Raw genomic sequence first — 24,878 nt, 5'->3', positions numbered from 1 at the left:
GGAGGAGGAATTCTATGGTTAGGGGAGAAAAGTAGTAGCTTGGTTTTGTTAGGATTTAGAAGCAGGTGGTGATTAACTAGCCATGTTTCTATGGTGCTGAAAGTGGTCTTGGTAAGGGTTAGAAGAGGAGGCGGAGCATATTAGCATTGAGTCATCTGCATAGTGGATGCAGGTGGCTCTTGGGGTGGTAGTGTGCAGACCATTGATAAAGATAGAGAAAAGAAGGGGACCTAGTATGGACCCTTGTGGACACCTAGGGTTAGAGGAAGTTGGGATGACAGCTTGCTCTGCCATAAGACAGCCTGCTGTCTACCGTTTAGATAGGAGTGAAACCATTGTTGGTCTAAACCAATGGTTTGTAGGGTATTGAGCAGTAGCTGATGGTTGACCATAGTGAAAGCTTTTGAGATATCTAGGAAGAGTGCTGAAGATAGTTTGTTGTTGTTACGATAAAGATGGATGACATTAGAGAAAGATAGAAGAGCTGTGGTGGTACTGTGGAATGGCCGAAAACCGTGCTGAGGGTCAGCGAGCTTTCCGTTTTGAATAAGAAAGTGCATGATTTGTTTGTGTATGCATCTTTCCATGATTTTAACTAGTGGTGAAATAATGGCTATAGGTCTAAAGTTAGATAATTCTGTGGAACTTCCTCCTTTATGGAGAGGTATGACATGTGATATTTTCCATATTGCTGGGTTGGATCCTTCTGAGATGGATCTGTTGATCAGAATAGAAATGGGAAGTGCTATGGCATCAGCTGCTTTTTGAAGATATTCAGCTGGGAGGTGGTCAGCAGCTAGTGTAGTAGGTTTTAGCTTTTTAAGTAAGGTCCGGATCAGGTTGGTAGGCACGGTTTGAAAGGTAAAGGTGGGTCGGTGCTGGGTGGATCAGGGCTAGATGTGCCAGAGCTGGTGTTTGCGTCCGATGGAGTGAGATGGGTAGCTGGAGACAGGACAGTTTCAGTAAAGAAGGAGATGAAGCTGTTTGCAATTTCTACAGGGGATTTATCAAGGGCAGCTGATGGGGTAGGAGTGGTAGAATGGCCTGGGTGGAGAGGATTGTTAATACCAGCCCAGAACTTTTGAGGTTTTAGCTGATATTTTTGTTGTAGGAAGGTGTAGTGATTTTTTTTTGTCTAGAATGACAGCTTTGTTGGTCTGATTCCTAAGCTGCTGGTATCTTACTTGGTCCACAGGGGCTTTGGTAACATGCCACCTGGCCCAGACATTGTTTCTTAGTTTAATTTTGTTTTTTGTTTCTTTAGATAGCCACGGTGCAACTGTGGCTTCTACACAGATGGTACAGGTAGGAGCATGGTGTTTAAGGATAGCCAGAAATCTGGTATTGAAGTACTCAACTGCTTCTTGTAATGGGAGTCATTTCAAGACATTCCAATTACATGCATTGAGTTCATTTTGGAAGTTGTCAAGATTAAAGATCCTGACGTTTCTTATAGCTTTGTAGGTGAGCTGGTTGGGAATGTTGGCTTTGAGCCTAATAATATAGGTAAGGCAGTGATCACTTAGATCATCGGGACATTCCAGTCACTAGACATGTGACATATCTGTGGATACAACATAACCTGGTGTATTTTAGTTTCTTAACCCCCCCCCCCCCGTCCCCCACACCCAAAACGAAAGGACTGACATGGAATAAAACTGCAAGCAAAATAGTACTAATATGATTGTAGAGAGGTCAATGGCAGTTGGTTCACAGGACTATGCCTTCTCTAAACATTCAAAACCACTTATTTCTTGGCTATGGACTGCATCTTGATAAGAAAGGAAAAAAAAACAAGAACCAGTATTTCAGATTATAATTGAAATTCTGTTTTCCTTGCTACTAGTACCTCTTTCATTTCCATTTTCCATTCTGGTGAATCAGGGGGTACAGATTTAGAATTAATATTGGATAACCAATTTAGATACGAGGATAATATTTTATTTGTTGTTAAGAAGTTCTATCCCATTATTAGGGACATTTTGTAAAGCATTTCCAGTCATGATGACCAACTTCTAATTCCTCTTAAACAGGTTGTTGTAAAACCTTATATAGAATATTCTGGAGTTGCTTGTGTCTACAACTGTAGAACATTTCAGAAGTATTGTACTAAGCAGATAGATTGATTTAAATATCTAAATTATAGGAGCTAATTGAATAAATAGTCCCTGTACCTAATACAGTGCAGATTAGTCAGAAGTAACCTCATACCTATGCACAAATGAATGAATGATGTTGCTATTTTAATTACAATCGGTGTAGAGATAAGACAGCATGGTTATAGTACTAGGAATAATAAACACATTTTGTGAACAATTTCATTTACAATACAAACCTGGAGAAGTGATATATTAATCAAAGGACTAACAGAGTATGGAATGAATTACCACTAAGAAAAAGAAAGGCCTCTAGTCTTGATAAGTTCAAGGCTGTCTTACACAAATGGTTTGGTGACAGACTGTATGGAATTTCTTCATAGGTTGCAAACTTACCTATGGTCTCTGCCAAGGCCCCTAGTTTGTGTCACATTGAACAATGAACATTAAACATTAATGACAGATTGCATTAATTACTGGCACAGGAAGTTCAAAATCCACTGTGGGGAAGTGACAGAAGATGACATCACATACAGTGATAACCAAAAATGCACTTATGAACTACTATTAAATCTCAGTGTTTAAGGCAAACATTTTTGTTTAATTTGGACCACAAGTGAAGAAACATACTTGGAGAAATATCTGTAAGAATTTCAAGGAAAAAATAAAGATTTAATAAGAGTGCCATGTGTTGAGTGAATTTTGTACAGTGATACCAAGCAAAAAGCTAGTTATATCATCCGCATTCATCTACCAATACGTTACACTTTTTACGAAAAAACATCATATTGGTTAAACACGCATAAATAAATGAGCAGATTCTGCGAAAAGTTTTAGCAGTGGAGTTGTTACTACATTACACTCAATTTTTCTCCATTTTTTTTTTCTCATTACAGTTAACTTGTGAAAATTTAGGTAGGCATTATAGAATATTATAAATCTGCAAGCACTGAAAAAGGCAGAGCTTTATATATTTGTTAACATTTGTTTATCATGAAAGTCCATCTGAGTAAAAAAAATATCCTTTTTTTTAGCGGACTCCTGAAGAGAAAAGCTCCATTGCAAAATATAACATAATACAGTACATTGCAAAACATATAAAACAGTACAACACAATGCAATGCTTAGCATCATAGGTTCATAGAGTCATTGATAAGTATTAGACTAGCTGTACTTGTGGGCCATTTTAACCCTAGCCAAGCTCCATTTTTGTGCTTGAAATAACCTGTTCCATTTGGTTATATACTGGCCTTACCCATCCCATGGTCAATAATTATATAGTACCCCCAATGAGAATAACTGGGATCATACCATAGATAATTTGAGGGGACCCAGGCCTGGGAGAAAGCATTTAGGAGATGCATCTGTCCATTAGTAGCACAGGGGCAGTCCTGGGGTAAATTTTTTTTTCTCATTCGGCGATTTAAGCTGCATTTGAAAATGGACAGGGATGAAGTTTGCAACTGCAGTTTTTGTTAAATTCAGTAGTGGCATGTTAGATTTCAGGTTTCATAAATGATGCATTTCGACTGAAGAAATTAAGTCACTGCCTACACACAGATGCTTCATAGAGTTATCTTTTACCAACAGAAAATATAAAATCCTGAGTAGTTTATAGGTCCTGGTGATGTTAACTGACCTTCCAGAGAATGGAACAACATAAATTCCTTGAATAGCCCTAATGTTTTCAACAAATGTTGAACATTTAGTATTCATAACTTAACAAATGAAGAGATTTTGGAAAATATTTTGTCTGTGTGATAAAAGGTAAATATTTAAGCATTATAGCAACAATTTTCTTACTATTTATACTTTTTACAAATACCACATATGTTGTGCCAGTTTGAGCTTGTTCAGTTGACTGCTCAGTAAGCACTTCACCACAGGGTTGATATCTTTCATTCATCTCTCTCTCTCTGTATTCTAGTTTGCCTCTAAGACGTACTTGCATGAAACCGCATCAGTTTCATTAGAATGTCTTTGTCCATCACCAGACCCTGCAATACCAGCTCTTCTCTCCTTCAACCTTTCCATAGTCTCAGGCCAAGATGCAGTTGCTTGCATATCTTCAACTGCATCCTTTTCTAAAACAGGGCTGCCAATTTTTCAAATGCCCAAAGTGGGACATTTATTGTAGAAACATGATATTTTGCTGGACAAAACATACCCATGGCCAGTGCATAGTACAGAGTTTTCACTTTTTGCCCAAATAAAAGCTTATTCTTGTAGCATTTTTGCTATTTACGCTGTTTCATATAACATGTAGGTGTTTCAGATGCAAAATAACTTTTTTATACAACTAATAAAGAAAACATAAGAAATGTTTTTATTCTAAAATCTCTGGACATTTGCCATTTTTTAATTATTTTTCACTGGGCACATTGTCAAAGAGGGACTGTCCCTCACAAAGCACAGAGGGCCCTTCAGCTACATATTCATCACAATTCCAATATCTCTATTATCTTTAAAATACTTTTTCATTTGTTCAATTACAGAAAACTCGTTTGCCACTGTGACTAGATTTTTTGGGTCTACTTTCTGTCGCCGAAATGGCAACACAGCGAATGCCGTTTCAGCGACATGTAAACATCGATCTACTACTTCTGTGAATGGCCAGAACATCGAATTTTTTCCAAGGGAAAAAAATCACTTGGCCGTTGCCGTGTAATTGCCCTTTTCCCCACTGTAGTGTGATCTCAGAGGTGGTATATTTAGTTAGGGGGGTGTAGGGGTGGGGCGAAGCCCCCCAATATGTAATGTTAGGTATGGTGTTTTGTGTGTGGTTGGACTAATGATTTTTTTCCCTTGGAAAAAAATCAATGTTCTGGCCATTCGCGGAAGTGATGGATCGATGTTTACTTGTCGGTGAAACGGCATTCACTGTATTGCCATTTCGGTGAGATAATATAGACCCGATTTTCTTCTGTATCTTCTCAAGAACTTCTCCTAGGCATTGCCAGACAGAAGACATCTTTTGAGCTCAATGCATTCTGTTTTATTCCCTCTCTCTCCCATTTTAACAGAACCAAAAACGAGGAAGGACCTTTATTCTAAATTCTTATAGTGTACATTATACACTTCATTTTTTTATTATTCTTAGATGCTTCATAATCACCAAAGCAACTTACAAAAAAAAAAATCATATTTTTCATATCACCAGACTGTCCATTCTACTGACGTAGCGCTTCTCTTTCTTCCACGGTCCATATTGTATTTTTAACTTTTCTTCTGCATTCCAAATTTTATTGTAAAACACTACTATATACCATCCCTTTCATATTACTCCCATGCAATACAAATCTTTTTCTCAGCATGTTAATATGCAACTCTTGCAGTTTTACATCTAACACTTCCAAATCTTGTCTATACCCTTTCTGTATCACTATTTTCCAAATCAGAGTATTTTATACAATACACAAAAGCATGTGTCGTAGTGTCTTATATGCTTCTACAGGCATTCATATTATACTGTCTTCTTCTACTTTTGTATTTCATTCCAACATTAACCTTTCCATGGACAGCATTCTGTATAAAGTCCCACATTTTGTATCCTTCTTCATTTCTTTTTCTCCTTCTTATAAAGCTCATTGTAGCTGTACATCATACAGTTCACAGCTCTTACATCATACAATTCACAGCTCTTACATCATACAATTCACAGCTCTTACATCATATAATTCCCAGCTCTTACATCATATAATTCCCAGCTCTTACATCATACAATTCTCAGCTCTTACATCATACAATTCACAGCTCTTACATCATATAATTCCCAGCTCTTACATCATATAATTCCCAGCCTTTTACTTCCTATTTTCTTTCATTAGAAATACGTGAATGGGCATGCCTTCGTTGAAGGCTGAGCATCGGTCTGGCTCCACGGCACTGTAAAAATCAACTGCCAATCATTAGCGGACTGGAGTTCCACTGTGGCGACCCCTAACCAGGAAAAGCCGAAAGAAGAACAACATTTTTATACAACGTGCTTTTAAATAATATGCATTTACTTATGTTTAAATTACAGTCACACCATTTTTGTCACTAACCCATAAAATCTCCCAATGCATTCCTGTTCCCTTATTTTCCCAATAAGACGTCTTAAAGTCCTTGTGTTACTATCAAACACATTTGCAAGACTAAGTTAATCATATTTATATTACCCTCTACCTTCTTCAGTATATACAATTGTTCTTTTTACAATGTTCAGTCTTCAACCATAAATGCTTTTAAAAATATACAATGCATTTCAGCTTTATATTTTCCTAGTAATGCATACACATTCACCATGCATGCAATGTTTGGAAATAAGCAGTTATTTTAAACATAGACATTTTATTTTCTTTTTCTTTATTTCTTTTTTTTTTTTTTTCTTGTTTTGGAAAAATACATTGTGAATTTGAATTACTTATGTACAATATGCATCATTTCCTGCATGATATACTCTCATTTTTGATTGATATATTTTTTATGTTCCAAAATGCCCCCGTAGTGTCATAACAAGTTATCATTACTTAATTTTATTCCTTCTATCTCTGCTGTGTATCCATACTCACTTATCCAGCCTATTATACATTAATAATTCCAAGATATTGTTGCAACAATTCAGTAACATATTCTCCTTTTCTATAAAATATATTTAATGGCATAAAATAATAATTTCCTCTTATGTGTTCTATTTGCATCTCAACTTACTCAGTATATTGTACATTAATTTTGCAAACATCTTACTGTAGCAGCTCAACCATGATTAGTATCCATATCTCCACATTTGTTTTCTTACCTTTTTTTTATTTATACTAATGTTACCACACCTTCTCTCTCTCATCATCTCATTCTTGGACCAATTTAACTAATTTTTCCAATTGCTATTGTTCCATTTAGTGATAAATGTCATGCCTTACTCCATTTACACCTGGTGCTGTTTTTATGTTCATTTTTCTTAATACTTATTCTATCTATTTAATTGTTAGTTTCTGCTCTATTTCTTGTTTTTCACCATTTTCTGTCATCTCTTTCCTATGCAGTTTGCTTTGTCAAGTTTCACTTTTAAATAATATGTTTCTGTGTGGTTTATCTTATCTTATGTGGCCTCTATAATTTTCTCTTCTTTATGTATGCCTACTTCTATGTTTACTACTTTCTTTCTTTCCTTGTTAACTCATTACTTCCTACAAGAGTACAGTCATCAGGAAAGCAAAGTTCTTGTGCATCCTGTAAGAGTATACTCATCTTTTTGGCAGCTGGGTGGACTCTACAAGATGACAAGATTTGATAAGCGTACAAGTGAAATGGTCATCATAGCATACACAGAGCTGGAGTTATTAATGAGTATTTGCCAAAAATTATGAAAAATGTGCATATTTCTATGTTTAAATTAATAATGCAAAAATATAGCATGATATCATCTTGTTGAGGGCAATGTATTCAAGCAGTGGATGTTGGTTAAAAATTACATTAAACATGGTGAGTAATGTTCAGTAAGACTTTCCCAGTAAACAAATGTAAAATGAATAAACAAAAATGTTAAGAAAATCTGAACTATAAATGCTCTTTTGGTAAATATGACTATTATCTGTTTTTCATAACTGCATTAATTTCATTAAAAATTTACCTACAGGTGAACATATGTTGCCATCTTATACAAAACATTGAAGCACACAATATTGCCACTGATACTTGTCATTTATCACAAAGTGTCTGTAGATTAATGCAAAGGCATGTGTCTGGAGCATTTCTCCCTGGGCCTGTGCTGAAAATGGGCTCTGTCTCAATTGGACTTTCACAGTAAACAAAATAGAAAATAAAAATAAAACAATATTGTTCTAAAATATTGAGAAATTATTATATGCAGATATGACAATAGGAGGTACTCTGCTATGCCAGGAGAAGTGGGGCAGTGGATGTGTAACATATGCCAGCACAGCCACCTGGAATTTTGTAAAGAATTATATGTCATTTGTGTATCAAACTGATTTGTACAGATGCTTGTGTTAAAAAATATGTTTGTAAAGCTGCTTGTGTTGAAGTCTATCAACAGTGTAACCTGCTGGAAAGAAAAGAAATGTACATTTATTATTGTAACTGAATCAAATGTATATCTTTTAACAGAGAAAACTGGAAGGGAAGAGGTTAATCACAATCCAGCTGTAGCAAACTTTGAAAAAATAGCTGAAATTAAATTAGGCCATAAAGATTGTATTTTACAGTTCTGGTTGCAGCCAGAGACAAAATGTCTGGGAAACCAAGTATTATGAAGCCTTCTTTATTGTCTCTAGCAGGGAGCTAATTGCTACTCTGGGAAGGTAGAGGTTTGAAATGGTTTTATGACTTTCAGGAACAGCAGCAGATCTGAGGAAAGCTCTATCTCTGTGTGTATGGTAACACATAGGTGCTAAATCCTGACAGCTTCTAGCAGTGGAGATTGCATGGGAAACTAGAAGTCAGATGACCAGATGTATGTGATGTCATTCTGTACAGAAATAATGTTTTAATATTAGAGGAGACTGAAGTCTCAGGAGCAGTCTGTTCTTGGAACCTGATAAAGGAGGAAGACCACTCACCCACTTCATCTTGCCTTGTGCTAGTAAGTGACCAGGGACTAGTACTCTGTAGATTAGTCAGGAAAATATAGTAAGAATAGTTATGTATTGTTTTTCTGTAACTGTGTGAATCTTTACAGCTGCATTATTTTTTAATATTTTCTGTGATTGAAACTTTGGTGTTTACTGTAAATAGATATTTAGTATTTTCTTGTTCTTTTATTAATTTTTAAATATATTTAAACTTCTCATTGTGGCTTGTCCTTTTAGAAAAATATTTAAGTTTTGAGAGTATTTGCCTGTATTTATTAATGATAACTCTGGCTACTCCTGAAAGCCTTGCTGCTGGTCAAACTACCATTTATATTAATATTAATTTTACTAAAGTATAATTTGATACCCTTTTAACAGCCTTACAGTAACTGACTGGTGGCATTGAAACTACCCTATAGTCTGGACAGAAGGTGGCATAGCTAGTGCATCTGTGCCAGCCTTTCCCAGGTGTGTGTGTTAAAATTAACTCTTAATGAGTGTGTCAGCTACTTGGAGCAGTGACACGAAGCACTGGTTTCACAAAGAGGGTGCTGGAGGACTTGGCTTGGACACTCGGCTGAAGACCTAAACCTATAGCTGTGCCAGTAGGGAGCCTTACTGGGGACCTGGGGAGAGACAGAGAGAAACCCAGACCCCAGGCTGAGTGTGTTCTCTGTGTGCTCTTAAGAGAAATTGTGTTTGATGCCGAGAGATCTGCATCTGGAAATACTGAGTGTATCAATTTGTATTCCAAGTGAACGCCCCTCTCCAGTGCCAGTGATGACAATTAAGGCTCCTTAATTGCTAGCCCATTGTGGGGACCTTATAACATTATTTGCATAAATTTGACAATATCAAAAAAAATATTTATTCTGTCCCCTCTTGCCATATGTCATTGGAAAGCTCTTGAACAGGTGAGCAATCCTTTCACTCATATCTTGGATCTATACAATCCTTTGTTGACCATAACACTAGTTGTTTCTTGGCAAACAAAATATAGTTTTTTCTTCATAAGTCAGCAATATACAATAAGATCTACAGATAACTGATAGTAAAACCAATGTATAGCCCATTGTCTACCAAAGAGCTAACATATTTTATATTTTTTGTATCTCCCACCTTTTAGCAGCTATTATAAATATAATGAAAGGTGTTTTCGGTTGAGGATTTTAGAGAAAAGCTCTCAGGAAGCAAGTGGTCTCCTGCCTTAGAAGACTGCAGGAAGCAAAGATATTAATAAGACTCCTGCTGTTCAGGATTAAATGAGAAACTATGTGAGTAGTTCATCTATGTTACCTTTTATATTACATTTATTCTATATATTTGCTTATTGTACCATATACACATTTTGTCTTTGTTACATTCAGTATCTTTTATATTCTCACACACATGAACACAACCACCAACCTGCCAGAATATATGAGTCCAATAAAAATAAAACTGTAAATCCGAAAAACACTAATGGATTCAAAAATGGCACTGTTTCTGGATTGCTTCTTCATAGGTTCATAGGTATTTACTAGGCTAGCATCCACTGGGGCCTTTATAAGTATCTTGCACGTTTATATAACTTATTGTTCATGTTAAGGGGTATATGTAAGTTAGGGGTATATGTAAGTTAGGGCAAGATTTACTGGCTGCCTTTGTCCAGTAGAAAAATAGGTGCTAATCCCTGGGGGTATTTCAGTTTTCCTATCCACTGGTACAAGGTTCTCTTATTTATTTATTTTAACATTTGTTTACTGGGAAAGTCCAACTGGAACAGAGCTCATTTTCAGCAGATGCTGGGGGAGAAATGTTCCAGACGCATGTCTTTGGAATGTGGGAGGAAACCAGAGCACCTAGAGGAAACCCACACGAATGCAGGGATGACATGCAGACTCCACACAGAAGGCACCCTAGCCAAGAATTGAACCGGAGAACCTCTTGCTGTGAGGCAACAATGCTAACTGCTTCACCACTGTGCCACAGAATAGGGTTAGGGAAAAACTCTGCTTCTTATGAATGGGAAGCTTGTTCCAGAGAAGAAGAATTCTCTGAAACACATTCCTCTCCCTCCAACATGTCCTATTTATGCCAAAAACAAATTTAAATCCCTAGTTAGAGTGATTCTGTTGTTATTTGTTTTGCGGATATGCAAAAGTTCCATCTGAACGTGATCCAAGAATGCCTTGTATACCAGGCATAGATCACCTCACAACAGTCTGTAAGAAACAGAGTAGAGAGATAGGGCTTTGGGGCAGTCTTCATAGAACGTAATGTTTACTCCTTGTGTTCTTTTTGTGAGGAACCTCTATGGGTGTTCCATTTGTTGCATGTGCTTGTTCAGGTACATACGGAAAGGGGTGTTGAACTCAATGATGGGCCTGATGAGGGAGGAGTACAGTGAAATCATGACTTCCTTGGACCTGAATACTATGCCCTTGCTTATAAGTGGGGCAACATAGAAGGATTTCCTTATTACATTATTCACTAGTTGGTGAAAAGCCAGGTCACTATCTACAGATGCACCCAAACCCCTAACTACTGCTTCTACTCTTAGGGATGTGTTATTGATCAGGTAATTTCCTGTTGAAGCTGACTTCCCAAAGGGTAGCATTATGCATTTAAGCTGTGGGTTTGTCACCAGTCATTTGGCTGTGTTAGTCCTTCCAGTCTGATGTTAATGTTTTGGGGGATTCTATGACTGCTCCTAGTTTGTACTCATCTGTAAACTCAGTCAGCAAGAGATCCTTGACATTGACCTTGGCTTCCAAGAAGTTGATACCAAAAAGGAGCAGACCCAGCAGAGAGCTCCGAGGAAGTCCACTAGTGACCAGCCTCTTTGTGAAGGTGCTCTTTCCTATCCTAATTTCCTGGGACATTTCTGAGAGACAGACAGCTATCCAATGCATAACACAGGGGTTTATGCCTTTATTCCTGAATTTGTTTACACTGCCCAAGTGGGGTATTGTATCAAATGTCTTAGGCAGATCATGGTAGGCAGTATGACCATTTTTCCCTCATCCAATGCCTTAGTGACCTTCACAAAGAAGTCTACCAGACTGAGTAGGCATGATCTACCCTTGACAAAACCTTATTAGTAATATTTTCCATGACAATTCTTTCATAGTTTTGCATATGAAACTAGTCAGACTTGTGTTTCTGCAGTTCTGAGGCCTGTTGATGGCCTACCTTTTGCAGACAGTACAGTGATCCTGAAAGGTCATGTTTCAGGCTATTTCGGAGGCATCCTGGGATATTATTAGGGTCCATTGCAGCAGTGTTTTTGGCCTCAGAGGGTGTATCTGTGAACTGTTCTCTAGTGACAGTTGGGGGTTGTTAGATGGTATTTCCTGTGGGGCTGCTGATGGAGACCAGGGTGTAAAACTGGAGTTGAATTTGTCAGACATCAGATTTGCTATGTCTTCTGGGTCCATGTAGGTGGCTCCATTTATAATCAGTTCTGCATACTGCTGTGTTCTGCCTTTAAAGTTTCAGATGTAGCTAAAGAAAGTCTTGTTGTCCTTTGCCTGGTAGGCTATCTTTACCTGAAATTTGGCTTTAGTGGACGTAATTTGCCCTATTCGTCATTGTGTAGATTAATGAGAGCATTCTTATCCTGCTGGGTATGGCATTTCTTAATCCTGGTGTCTCTATGCATTTATTGACATGCTAGTATAGGATTTCTGTGAATGATTCCACATAAGCAGATATGTTTTCATGGACTGTGAGGAGAGGTTTGAATTTTTGACAGGTTATAACTTAGTAGTACAAAGTTTGCCTTAGAATAGTACCCAAATGTTACAGGGTTAGTTAGTCACATAATTGATTTTTATTATTATAGGAGACAGCTTTGTGGTCTGACCTTACCAGAGAGGACACTCTGCTAGAGGGATACAGCACTCTCTCATGTTTGTGAGTATCAGTCAACTATGCTTGCAACCCTATTGGGCAACTGGACTATCTGGTCCAAGGTGATCATGCTTGCAAATTCCTGGAATCTCTGGGTCTGCAGGTTTAGGGTTGTATAACTATCCCAATCTATAGTGGGGTAGTTGAAGTCACTCATGAATATGGTAGAGCCTCCAGTAAGTCCAAGTATGAGTTATGCATGTCTTGGGTCATAGAGGGTAACCTATAGCTTGAAAGGATATGATATGAGACTTTGCCTATGGAAATTAAGACATAGAGAAGCTCAAGTGTGTTATTCTGCTTGACTAGTCATGAGGTCAGTTTGTTGTTGATACAAATTGAGACATCTCTACCTTTGGTCCCTGCCTGTGTAGTAGCTGGCCTAAATATGCAGAAGGCATTGTAACTCTGCACTGCCAGTTTGTTCCTTATGGCTTTAAACCTTGTCTCAGTAACTGCATGCCTATATTCTCCAAGGTGAGGAGAACCTGGAGGGAGTTGAATTTCTTGTTTAGGCTCCTGGCATTGATCAGCAATACCTTCAGATTCCTTTGGGTTGTTTTGCTATGTTGGAATGTTTGTCAGTTTGGCATTGCCTAAAAAGGCAGTATGGGAGAGAACAATGCTTTAGCCAATATTTGAAAGCTGAGAGGGGACAGGTGAAGATCATCCTTGGCAAATCAATGAGGTCTGTTGATCATATCTTCCCATGCTGACAAAAATTCTATGCCTTGGAATGACACCAGAAACTAAGTCAATTATTAAAGTCAATCATCTTTTATTCATATTGTGGCATCATCCTTGGTGAAAGTAGAATGCTGCTCAATCCTAGGCCCATACCAGCCTAGGACACACAGTCCAAGAGCTCCATAATGTCTGTCTTCATATAGTCCAGATAGGTACATCTCAGGTCATTTACACCCACATGTACTATGACTGAGTCATGGGGTACTTGTGGTCAAATGATTTGAGTGCATGGGTGATTTGATGGATCCTGGCCCCTGATAGTCAACTGGTCATGATTTTCTTCTTCAGCCTGGTGAGCAGGACATCTCTGTGTCTCACAATTTCCTGTGACTAAAATAATGGTTAGTGTGTTGGCTTGCCTTAAGGACTTTGTAGTTGAGGCTCCAAGAGATGTAGCTGTATGTGTTGTGTTGGGTTTTGTTTTCATGGAGGGCTTTTGGGGTCGCTGAGGATTCTTTTTGTAGAAGAAATGTCTAGGTGGTCTTTGGGGTCTAGAAAGGTTGCTTTTTAGTGTCTCAACACATGATGGTCTACCTTAAATGAAAACAATTCTTGACTCAGATCACAATTTATTTATTTATTTACTGTCTTTTGTTTATAATACTACAAGAAAAGAGTAAAATTCTACTGTACAAATATATATAAATAGATAAATGCATACATACTTGAGAAGGGGTACTAAATTAATGGCAATGAAGTCAATTTGTAGAAAGGGTCAATGTTCTATAACTTTAGGATGAGCAGAGTTTAAAAGATATATTGAAGAGGGGTAAACCTTCTAAGCAGTGCAGAACACACTTGGAAGCCAGGAAGATAAGAAAAAGGTTAACATGAACTTTAGCAGTCTAAGGGGAAGAACCTTCCAATATGATCTACTGTTTCCCAGCAGTAAGGCAAATGAGATGAGAGTAGGAGGAGTTATCAGAGACAATTTATAATAATGGAGGTTAATTTATAATAATCGAGGTTAACTCAAGAGTAGTATAGGTTTGCTGGATGGGCACTCATTATTTGGATTTATTGAAACAATGGGAGGGAGGAAGTATTTAAATAGCTTATACAACTGACAATAACAGTGAAAGAGAAATGGGGTAGATTTGGCAGTCAGATTATCATAAGGGGCATAAATAGAGACACTGGTTGTTTAAATAGTCAGTAGCATCATTCTTTTGTTTAAGCATGTAACCAGGAAGTTCTCCCAGTGTAGACATGACACAATAGCCAACAACAGATCCAACACACAGCGATATATAGATTAAGGAACCAAGAGCAATCCAATCAAAAAATTCATCTATAACAAACCAGTTCAAGGGAGACACCATGGCCTGTAAAGTACAGGCCACACTTAACTGCTGGGGCCTGCTTGGCTGGTTTCAACAAAGCTGATTTAGCTTAAGAGCAAAATAATTTACTTACAGAGAAAAAAATAGAAAGGTTAATCATTATAAGATACATATTTACTTATATGGTGTAGAGGTACTCAGTAGCTAGACTTTTTTGTACAGGATAATTTTTATTTTTTTCTTGAAATATTATATATTCTTTTTATATATTATTTTCATCTTCATCAACCAGTGCACCTCTGTTTTATAGAATGATTGCAGGTTCTTATGATCTGATCAAAGTTGCAATATGTATTTATAATACAGACAGATAGACATAAATATATCTTCAGCAAGAATGTTGAAAGAAAGGATATGATGACACACATATACTCAAAGGAGAGAAAAATATAGTTGTGTCATCTGGTCCTAAGTTTATGTAACATCATAGGAGGGATCCTATTGTTGCAATAACTTTTGGTCTTGATTTCAGATTGTTTAACTTCTGAACAGGTGACAGAGAAGAACTGTTGATTATAAAAGTACAAATGAATTATGTGATGAACATTCTGCTCCCTAATGGCTAAAAGGATTAAAAGCACTAGTTTGGGGCTACGAGGTGTACATAAGACATCTGTGTTGGCAGCTGAGAGGATTTTATACTCGCCTTTGATGCTGGAAGATGAAAAGGAGGTACTGTACCTGCACTGATGTTCCATTAACAGCACTGCAGTATCAGAAAGTCAGAGCCTTTAAATTAACTGCTAAATTCAAGTAATATCTTCCTGATTTGGTGATCAGACTGACTTTTTCAGATTTCCTGGCAACTGCCAGTGAATAAACATCAATGTTTGTGTTCTAGATACACTTCTGTTGTTCATTATAAATACCACCCTGGTCTCCACTAAAAAGGTTGTAAGTTGAATGGAATGCACCTTGTCAACAAAACTGCAATGAAATGAAATAAGAGTATTAAAATGTGTACTTATGCCTACTGAAAGTGTGAGTGGATGTTTTGGTAGAAAAAATGTGTAAAAAACAGCTGTATCATATTTCACATACCATTGCACTTTTAAGGCAGACCCTTCAATGTTCTCTGTTTTGGAGAAACATTCCTATTTTTAGGCCTAATTTTTAGAGGTGTGTCCCTAATTTCAGCCTTGATTTACCACCCTCACACAATTTTCTGAATCTCCCTTATCAAATGGGATTTTTGAAGCTGTCTGGTAGACCAACAGGAGACACATCTTGCATTTCCCTTTTTGTGAAGTAAAAATAAATGGCTTTTTCTGGTAGAATTTTGGAATTTGGTTTGTTAAAGTCTATAGATTTTATAGTGTCTCTTTGATAATATGCTTATATTTTTCCATAATTTTGTCACTGTTTTAAAACATGCATTTCTGAGTTGTACCCATATTCATACCAGAAGCAGAAAGTTATATGTTATTTGGTATTCAAATGTTATGCTAATTCGTTGTTTCGATTTTTAGCTGGATGTTCCTATGTTTCAAGGTCTTTTGTTCCTATTCTTAATGTCTGCAGGTTAAGAGGTATGTTTTAAGCCATTACATGACAAATGCATGTTTTGGGACACAATAGAAAAGAAAGAGGAAATGTGTTCTGATTATGAATCTTGCACCTACAAAAATATACATTGATGCTTTTGTTATATAAAAAATGTACGTTTATCACTTGATAAGCTGTAATCTGCTATTGTCCTTTGAGTACTTTATCCCCTTATGAGACTTTAGATGGACAGCTGAAGAGGCATTGAGTTTCAGATAATTATAGTGTTCTTTTAGAAACTTCCATGCACATTTAAGGGCACAGTAAGTTAAATATGTCTTTCAAATAGAATATTATTAGTTGAAATTGGCTCTGGCTCCAGAGTCCATTAAGGCCGCTGTGGTGCAGCAGATAGCATTGTTGCCTCACAGCAACAAATTCTCCCGTTTGATTCTTGGCTGGAGCACCTTCTGTGTGGAGTCTGCATGTCCTCCCCGCAGTCGAGTGATGTTTAAAGACATGCAGGTAGGTGCGTGTGTGAATGGGTGTGCCTTCTTTGAAGGTTGGGTGTCGGGCTGGCAATTCGGCATCGTAAAAATCCACTGCCAGTCATTAGCGGACCGGAGTTCTGCTGTCATGACCCCTAACCGAGAAAAGCTGAAAGACATTACTAGTCTTTGCATGACAATGTTTTAACTGGAAAGAAAACAACTTATGTAACCACAGAATAAAGTGGCAAAGCAGTCAAATGTGTGAGATAATCTTCAACTGTGCAATGCAAGCATGAGAAAAAATATATGAACTATTACTGGTTGATCAAGATTTTCAAGACAACATTTTTCTAATGTTCCTGTGGGTACTAATTATTTGGACTTTAATACAATTAGATGGTTGTAAGCATAGTTATATGGTTAGAGGTCTGTGACTCTGAACTGTAGATTTCTGTGTGATACGAAATACAGTGAAAAGTGATACGGAATGGTGGTAGGAATGCAAGTGGATTTAAAGGAGGCAATCACTGGAATTCTCTTCAAATGCAACCTAGATCAATGGATAGGTGACCACAAATTCACTCCTAGAGTGGCGCCCATTTCTCTTCTGGACAGAGAACGTCAGTATTAACTACCATAGACCCTTACCTCTGCAAACTTCATTTGCCTAACCACTGACAACTGGGGCAGGGCACCTCAGGATAAATATGACTAGGCTTGTCAGGGCTCTAGGGCCATTAGCCTTGTAACCTACTATGAACCTATGAGTAAAATCCCACGAGTGGAGGATTTCCCTGGTCAGCCTCAGTAAGAAGCTGAGATCCTTTATAAAATCCTCCAAAGCTAGCTACGAAAACAAAATCACCACTGATTCTAAGGGCAACCACAAAGCATTCTATAGTTATGTCAAGAATCTCAATGGCAACACCAAGATCTGCTCTGAGTTACAGCACAATGGCATGAAAATTACAGAACCAACTGATATTGCCAACATCCTGGCAGATAGGTTCAGTGCTAACTTTACCCCCCTCCCCACTCTCACCCCCTAAAGGGCCCATGTCTATACAGGAAGAATGCAGAGTCCCTGTAATCACATGTATGCAGGTAAAAGCTGCGCTCTCTAAAACCAAAAACACAGCATCCATGGGACTGGACAAAATCCCAGCCTGCATTTTACATGAACTTTAGAACAAACTAGCTCCCCACCTAAGCACTATGTTCAATCATAGTCTCATGTCAGGCTTTGTGTCCCACTGAATGGCGCACAGCAACAGTTATCCCACTCCACAAAGGGAGAACCACCACTGATCCTGGGAACTACCTCCCTATTAGCCTGACGAGCCTGGTCTGCAAGGCCATGGAACTTATTATCATGGAACTCATAAACAGAGACATTGGTAACCTTCAAACTCTGGACCCCACCCAGTTCGGGTTTGTGAAAGGCTTCTTTGAGGCAGTCACCAAAGCCGTAGATGAGGGTAAGGTGGTTCACACAGCCTATCTTGACCTCGCCAAGACTTTTGACATCATCCCCCACTCTGGAATTATAGATAAACTCACTAAACTAGGTATAAATCCCTATGTCACAAGATGGGTTGCTAAGTGGCTCACTGACAGAACCCACACTATGAAAGTAGCAGACTCCAAATCTGACTTCAAACCAGTGACAAGTGGAGTACCACAGGGTTCAGTGCTGGGACCTCTCCTGTTTGGTATCTAATTTTATGAAGTACATGCTAACACAGAAGGCCTCTGGCTAATGAAGTTCGCAGATGACTGCAAACTAGGAGCCATAGTCGAGTCCCCAAATGATGTAGACATCCTACAGAAGGGCTTCACTGAGACAGATGCCTGGTGTCAGAGGCATGGCCTCAGGCTCAATGCCAAAAAGTGCACTGTCATCCCCTTTGGTAAAAACTCTGTACCCATGAACTACCACATAAACAGCAGTCTACTTAACGCCGGATGTGTGATAAGAAACCTTGGGACCCAGGTGGACAGCAGTCTTTCCTTTGATAGTCACATCACCACAGTAGTCAGGAAATCCTTCTATGTGGCACACCTCATCACAAAAGGGTTCTCATCCAGGAAAAAAAGAGGTCATTGTTCCCCTCTGCTCGACACTCATTAGACCCATTATAGAGTACAACACCCTTTTTGGAATGTACTTCACAAGACATCTGCAGCAGCTGGAAAGGCCACAGAAGTACCTCACAAAGAGGATTACTGGCCTCAAACAGATGCCCTACACTGACCGTCTCAAAAAACTCCAGCTTTACTCTGCAGCATATCGCCTACTCTGAAGAGATCTCTGCCTAACATACAAAACTATGTCAAACCCAGAGCTGTTGGACATGCTATACCTAAAGAAATCCCAATCCCTCAGAGCTACACGGTCTAGGGATCTAAACCTTGTCACACAATAAACAGGACATGCTGGAGGGATAGATTCCTGTCCCAGAGACTTCCTATACTCTGCAATAAGCTACCCATCTATGTCAAGCAAAGTTCCTCATTAGCATTCTTCAAGAAAAATCTTGATGAGTGGATGGGAAATAGGAAATACACCCCGGGATCACTTCTGTGGCTCTGCTCGACAGGGGCACAGAAAATTAACTTTCTTGGGTGGTGTAAGCCTCAGAACCTTGTTGGCTAGGCTTACTTAGGCCTTTGGGCCGATAGCCTAGTATCTACCTATGAGCCTATGAAATAAAGAAGGCATATAAAAAAAAGCTTGTGAGTGTGTGTGTGTGTGTGTGTGTGTGTGTGTGTGTGTGTGTGTGTGCACGTGCGTGTGTGTTTAGGAAAAAGAAACAGAGAAGCTTGTGAAAAAGAAGTAACATCCACTGCTTTAATACACCACCCCCATCATGACAGTATCACACTCTTTTTCATTATTAATGTAAACATGGAACTGTTCTACTTTTTTAGATTTTCGTAAATGCTCCTTAATAATCCCAGCTCTGCACATCGCATGTTGACCATTTCACTGTCATGTTTAGCGAATCATGAAAGCAAGTAGATGTCATCTTGCTGCCTTAGCTTTATGTACATGCGTTTACCAGGACTTTAGAAATTAGACTTTGGGAACAGTGATGAGTATACTTATTTCAGGAGTACAGACAATTCACCTGTAAAAGTGAGTATACTCCGATTGGTTACAGAGGAACTGATTTCCTGATGACTATACTCTTGTTGGAAGCAGTGACTTAATCTGCTTAATCAGAATCTGAGCTGATTCTGAAAATGGTCCAAATGGATAAGTGCTCTAACTCAGATAATAAAAAAAAATACAATAAAATAAAATAATTTTGGTTCATTCTTCATACAGGATGGTTCCTGGAACCAGTAGAATAGAAAATGATGAATAAAGTAAGGCTTTCATTAGAACTAAAAGACAAGCTCTGAGAGTTTCGAAAATGAAGTCTCTTGATTTGTTTATACAGGTTCTCTGGTATGTTCTGAAATAGCCATGTGATAATATATTTATAACTGACACAGTAGCTTCTATAGAAAATATTTGTATTTCACGAGATCAATCATACATACCTGAAGGGCTTCTTTCTCAGCTTTATGTTTCTCTTCTTCTTCACATAGCTTAGCTTCGTACTGACTGAAAAGCTTTCGGGTCATGTTTCTCATCACTTCAGCGTTTGCTTCTTGTGATGACTCCAGCTAGAGCAGAAAAAAGATCTCATGTTTTAACTGCATTAGTGTTAGAAACTCAGATAAGTTTACTCTTAAATAACTCTTTTTAGCCAGGTTCCCTCAAATGTAAATATGCAAATATTTTAATAGAAGTACTGTTTGTTATTTCCCATTTTAACCCCTTTACCTTCACTTTTAGAATCTGATTTTCAGATTGTGCAGCTTCTAGCTTTGTCCTTGCCTCTTTCTCATTTTCCATGGCTTTTTCATAGGATTGCCTGACATTTTTGACTTCATCCCGAATGCTGGCATTCTCCAGGGTAGTTTCCAGCAATGTTTTCTGGCAGAGATCAAAAGACAAAATTAAAATTAATGTTATGAAACAAATTTGACTGCCCTACACTATCTGAGTTCTGCAGTACAGAAAGATAAACTTGTATGACAGACTGCTAGATCTGTGTAGTTAGTAGCTAAGGCAAATGCTTATGTATTCACATGTTTTCAAAACTCTGTGTTTCTTTGGGAGAATGTAATATTTGGCTGCTTTAAAAAAGCAACATGTGTTAGACAGCCAGGAGTAAGCCAGCTGGGCACCTTTTTGACACTTAACTGACTTAGGAACTGAAATGGATCATAAAAAGTGGTGAACCTAGACATTTTTGCTGCACAGCTTTTCTGCTTTGGTAGACAGGATGCACTTTTGTACTAATGTTTGTCACACCCTTGGGGCTAAAAAGTAATCTTCAACTAGGATGACATTTAGAGCTCTTCATAACAATGATGTGGGCTACCAATGACTGAAACATCTGAAACTCCACTTTGAAATGTAAACAAATTCTGAATACTTCTGTAAGTCCCAAATACAAAAAAAAACACAGCACTGAAGCAAACATGTCAGAAGAAGAACATGATATGCATTTATGACTGAGGAAATCATATAACCATGATATACCATTTGTTTAATATGAGTCAAAATGCAGACAAAATCAAATAAGAAATTACAAAAGATATCCCATAATATATGCCATATTTAAATTACAGTGACATCCCTAGAAGTTCTTGGAAATATTTTGTTTTTCATTAGTATTAGTTTTCCTTTTGTTTTTTTTTTTTTTGTGTGACTTCAAATGCTGAGACATTCAAGATTTGCAGCATTATTTCTTCATATATACAAATATTTTCCATGCCTTGCACCAAAGCTATTAATCTTTGAAATCATGTAATGCTAGCTAGCAATAACATTGGTTGTCATACAGCACTAAGTAAATGTATGGTACCAATATCAGAGAGCTAATTTCCCCAAAAAATAGAAAACTTAAATTTCTGCTAAAAAGTGAAATTGAATTTTATGGTGAATTCTGAAAAAAAAATATTTAATTTCAATTTTACGTACACTTGTACATTGAATCTCAGTTGTTAGCAACCATATTATGCTTTGTGGGAAAATGTGAAATCACAGAATGCAGTTAACTTTCCATGGAATTCTCAAACAAAACAATTTTTTAATTTTTTATCATAAAGAGAATCTCACTGCATTTCCTGAAATTTTAAAGAAACAGAGTTTCACACTGTATGGCCTATTACAAACAAAATTAGTATTTCCATGCAGAATTGAAGGATATCTGTATGAGAAATGTTATATTACACAACTTGTACAGTCTCAGACATAACTGTGTCTCGAAGACAACTGACAAAGCCATTTACTCTCTTTCTGCTTAATGCTACTTAAGACTATTTATGTATAAAAAAGCATAGTTGTGATTGTTATAAAATGATAACTTCTGCCTTTCCAATAACTTTTAGCACTGGGAGCGCATAAAAGCCTGCTCTAAGATTCCACAAAACAGGATTCCACCAAATCTATTTTGCCAAATCTTATTTAACATATATCTTGGGGTCTGAGGAGTTTCTGGTCACATTTCGCAGGCAGTGAGTTCCCTTCTTCCATCTGAGCCTATTCAGTTATGTGAAGATTCTGCAAACAGATTTCGGAGGATCCTTTACAGTGATTGCTACGCCAATAAACTGCAACAAAGCCTCAAACTACATAAATTAGCTTATTTATTATTTGCATTTTTACCTATTTTTATGTCAGGTAGACTAGGTGAGTCTGATGAGGTCCTCCATTGCCTTCCATAAGATGCTTCACACACATAGGTTCATAGGTTCATACTAGGCTATCTGCCCTAGGGCATTTATAAGCCTAGCCAGAGTGTGTTTGGCTTTTGCCACCCATTTTAAATTAATTTTGCTATGCCCTTCTTCGAGGTTAGTATACTGTGCCTCTGTCTAACAGTGACACAGAAGTGATACCTGGGGTAAACCTACGATCTCCCATCCACTCATCAAGATTCCTCTTGAAGAGAGTCAATGAGGGACTCTGCCTAACCTGGACTGGCATTTTATTCCAGAGTGAAGGGAGCCACTGGGTTATGAATCTGTCCCTCCAGCATGTCCTATTTATTTCAGTGCTGAGGTTCAAGTCTCTTGAGCACGTAGCTTGATGGGATTTGGATTTTCTGAGGTGCAGCATGTCCATTAATTCAGGGTTGGACATGGCTTTATACGTCAGGCACAGATCACCTCTGAGCAGGCGGTATGCCACTGAGTAGAGCTGGAGTGTCTTTAACCAGGCAGCATATGGCATCTGTTTGAGCCCTTTGATCCTCTTGGTGAGGTACTTTTGAGGTCTTTCCAGTTGCTGCAGGTGTCTGGTAAGGTACATCCCAAAAGGGGCATTGTACTCAATTATGGGCCTGATGAGGGATGAGTAAAGAGGCACGATGACCTCCCCTGATCTAGATGTGAATCCCTTCATGATTAGGTGGGCTATATAAAATGTTTTTCTAACCACTTTGGCCACGTGGTTGTCAAATGAGAGATTGCTATCAACTTGGGTCCCCAGGTCCCTAATTACTTCTTCTGTACTTAATGGATTACCACCTATGTGGTAGTTTGTGGGCACTTTGTTTTTGCCAAAGTGGATGACTATACACTTTTTGGCATTTAGCTTGAGGCCATGGCTCCGGCACCAGTTGTCTGTTTCTATGAGGCCCTTTACATATCCTGTATTAAGGCTGAGATTGAACAGTAGTTTTAGGTATGGGTTTAGCTCTTCTTGGAGTTCATGTAGGACGCAGCCCGGGGCACCGTCTGGTCCCATTGATGCTGTGTTTTTTGCTTTGGAGAGAGCGGCTCTTACCTGAGCATCTGAGATGTCAGGGGGCAGAACTCTGCTGGGATAGATATTTGCCCTTTTGGTGGGGGGGGGAGTTTGCACTGAACCTGTCAGCTAGGATGTTGGCAATGTCTGTGGGTTCAGTGTATTTTTTGTCATTATGGACTAATTCTGAGCATATCTGGGAATTCCCACCCAGGTTCCTAACATAACTGAAGAAAGCCTTGTGATTATCCTTAGTGTCCTGTGCAATTTTTCGCTCGAAGCTGGTCTTAGACGATTTTATGAGTGCCCGTAGTTTTTTGCTAATACTGATCAGAGATGCCTTCCCTTTTTGGGATTTTGCTCTATCATGTAGTAGCTTCCTCCTTCTATTGTATAGTTTGTTTATGGCTGGGGTCCACCAGACAGGACGTCTGCCTTTGGAGGATTGGGTCTTGGTTTTATTTGGGATTGCATGATCCATGCATTCCTGAAGGTGTTCATAGAATGCGTTTATAAAGGATTCTGCGGTCTGGGCCGTATTTTCCACAGGCCCAGGGCTTTGAATGATTCCACCTCAGTTTTGAGGAGTGTGAAATTTGCTTTAGAGAAGTTTTTCACTGTGGCTTTCTGGGCAGGGGGTGGGGTCGGGATGTGAATATCCAGTGAGATTAGTTTATGGTCTGATCTTAACAGTGAGGGATACTCTTCTGGTCTGGAGCACTGGAGCATAGAGTCCACATGTTGGTGATGATCAGGTCCAGTATGTTTTTCCCTCTTGTGGGAGTGGTAACAAGTTGTTCCATAGCATTTGAGTTTATAAATTCTAGGAACCTTTGGGCTAGGGTGTTGGAGCTAGAGTAATGCTCCCAGTCTATGTTTGGGTAGTTGAAGTCGCCCAATATAATGGTGTTTGGAGAGACCTTCATATTTTCTAGTGTTCTCAGGATGGCCGAGTGGGGTTCCTGGGTTTGGGAGGGTGGTCTGTAGCAGGCTATAAACTGGAAGGCAGTTTTACCCACTGTTAGTTGCACATGGATAGTCTCTGATGCTTCGTGCTGTGCCACCAACCTGGAGGTGTGGGTATCTTTGACGAATATTGATACTCCCCCTCCTTTTGTGGTTCGGTCCAAGTTTTGGGGCCGAAAAGCATGGTATGAGGTATAACCTGGTAGTGCTGGGGTGCTCTCTGGAGCCTTGAGCCAGGTTTCTGTTACTGCACAGATATCAATGTTCTCCATGCTAAGGAGAGTTTCGAGTGCGTGCATCTTGAGGTTTAGACTTCTGGTGTTGAGTAGCATTACTCTTAGTTTCTTATCCCTTGTGATACCTATGGAGGTGGGTTTGTCTTTTGAGCCTTGCCTAAAAAAGGCACTATGGGGGTAGCAAGAGCCTTTGCCAATATCCGAAAGCCCAGGGGTGACAGGTGCAAGCCATCCCTA

General features: G+C 38.5%; 1 protein-coding gene across 1 annotated transcript in view; it reads right to left on the bottom strand.

Annotated features, from left to right (window-relative positions):
• LOC122807818 (myocardial zonula adherens protein-like) overlaps positions 1-24,878 on the bottom strand; it is a 1,184,151-nt gene that overhangs the window by 446,498 nt on the left and 712,775 nt on the right. Inside the window, exons 7-8 of the mRNA XM_044078905.1 lie at positions 20,464-20,616; positions 20,178-20,303 (exon numbers count right to left, since the gene is read on the bottom strand). Coding sequence (XP_043934840.1) covers positions 20,178-20,303; positions 20,464-20,616 — 279 coding nt within the window. The remainder of the gene's footprint in view (positions 1-20,177; positions 20,304-20,463; positions 20,617-24,878) is intronic.

This window comes from Protopterus annectens, chromosome 7.part1 (genome assembly GCF_019279795.1).
Source record: "Protopterus annectens isolate FY-2018-M chromosome 7.part1, PAN1.0, whole genome shotgun sequence".
Lineage (NCBI taxonomy): Eukaryota > Metazoa > Chordata > Ceratodontiformes > Protopteridae > Protopterus > Protopterus annectens.
Note: the sequence above shows the minus strand (reverse complement) of the source record. Positions and strands in the feature narration are given on the sequence as shown.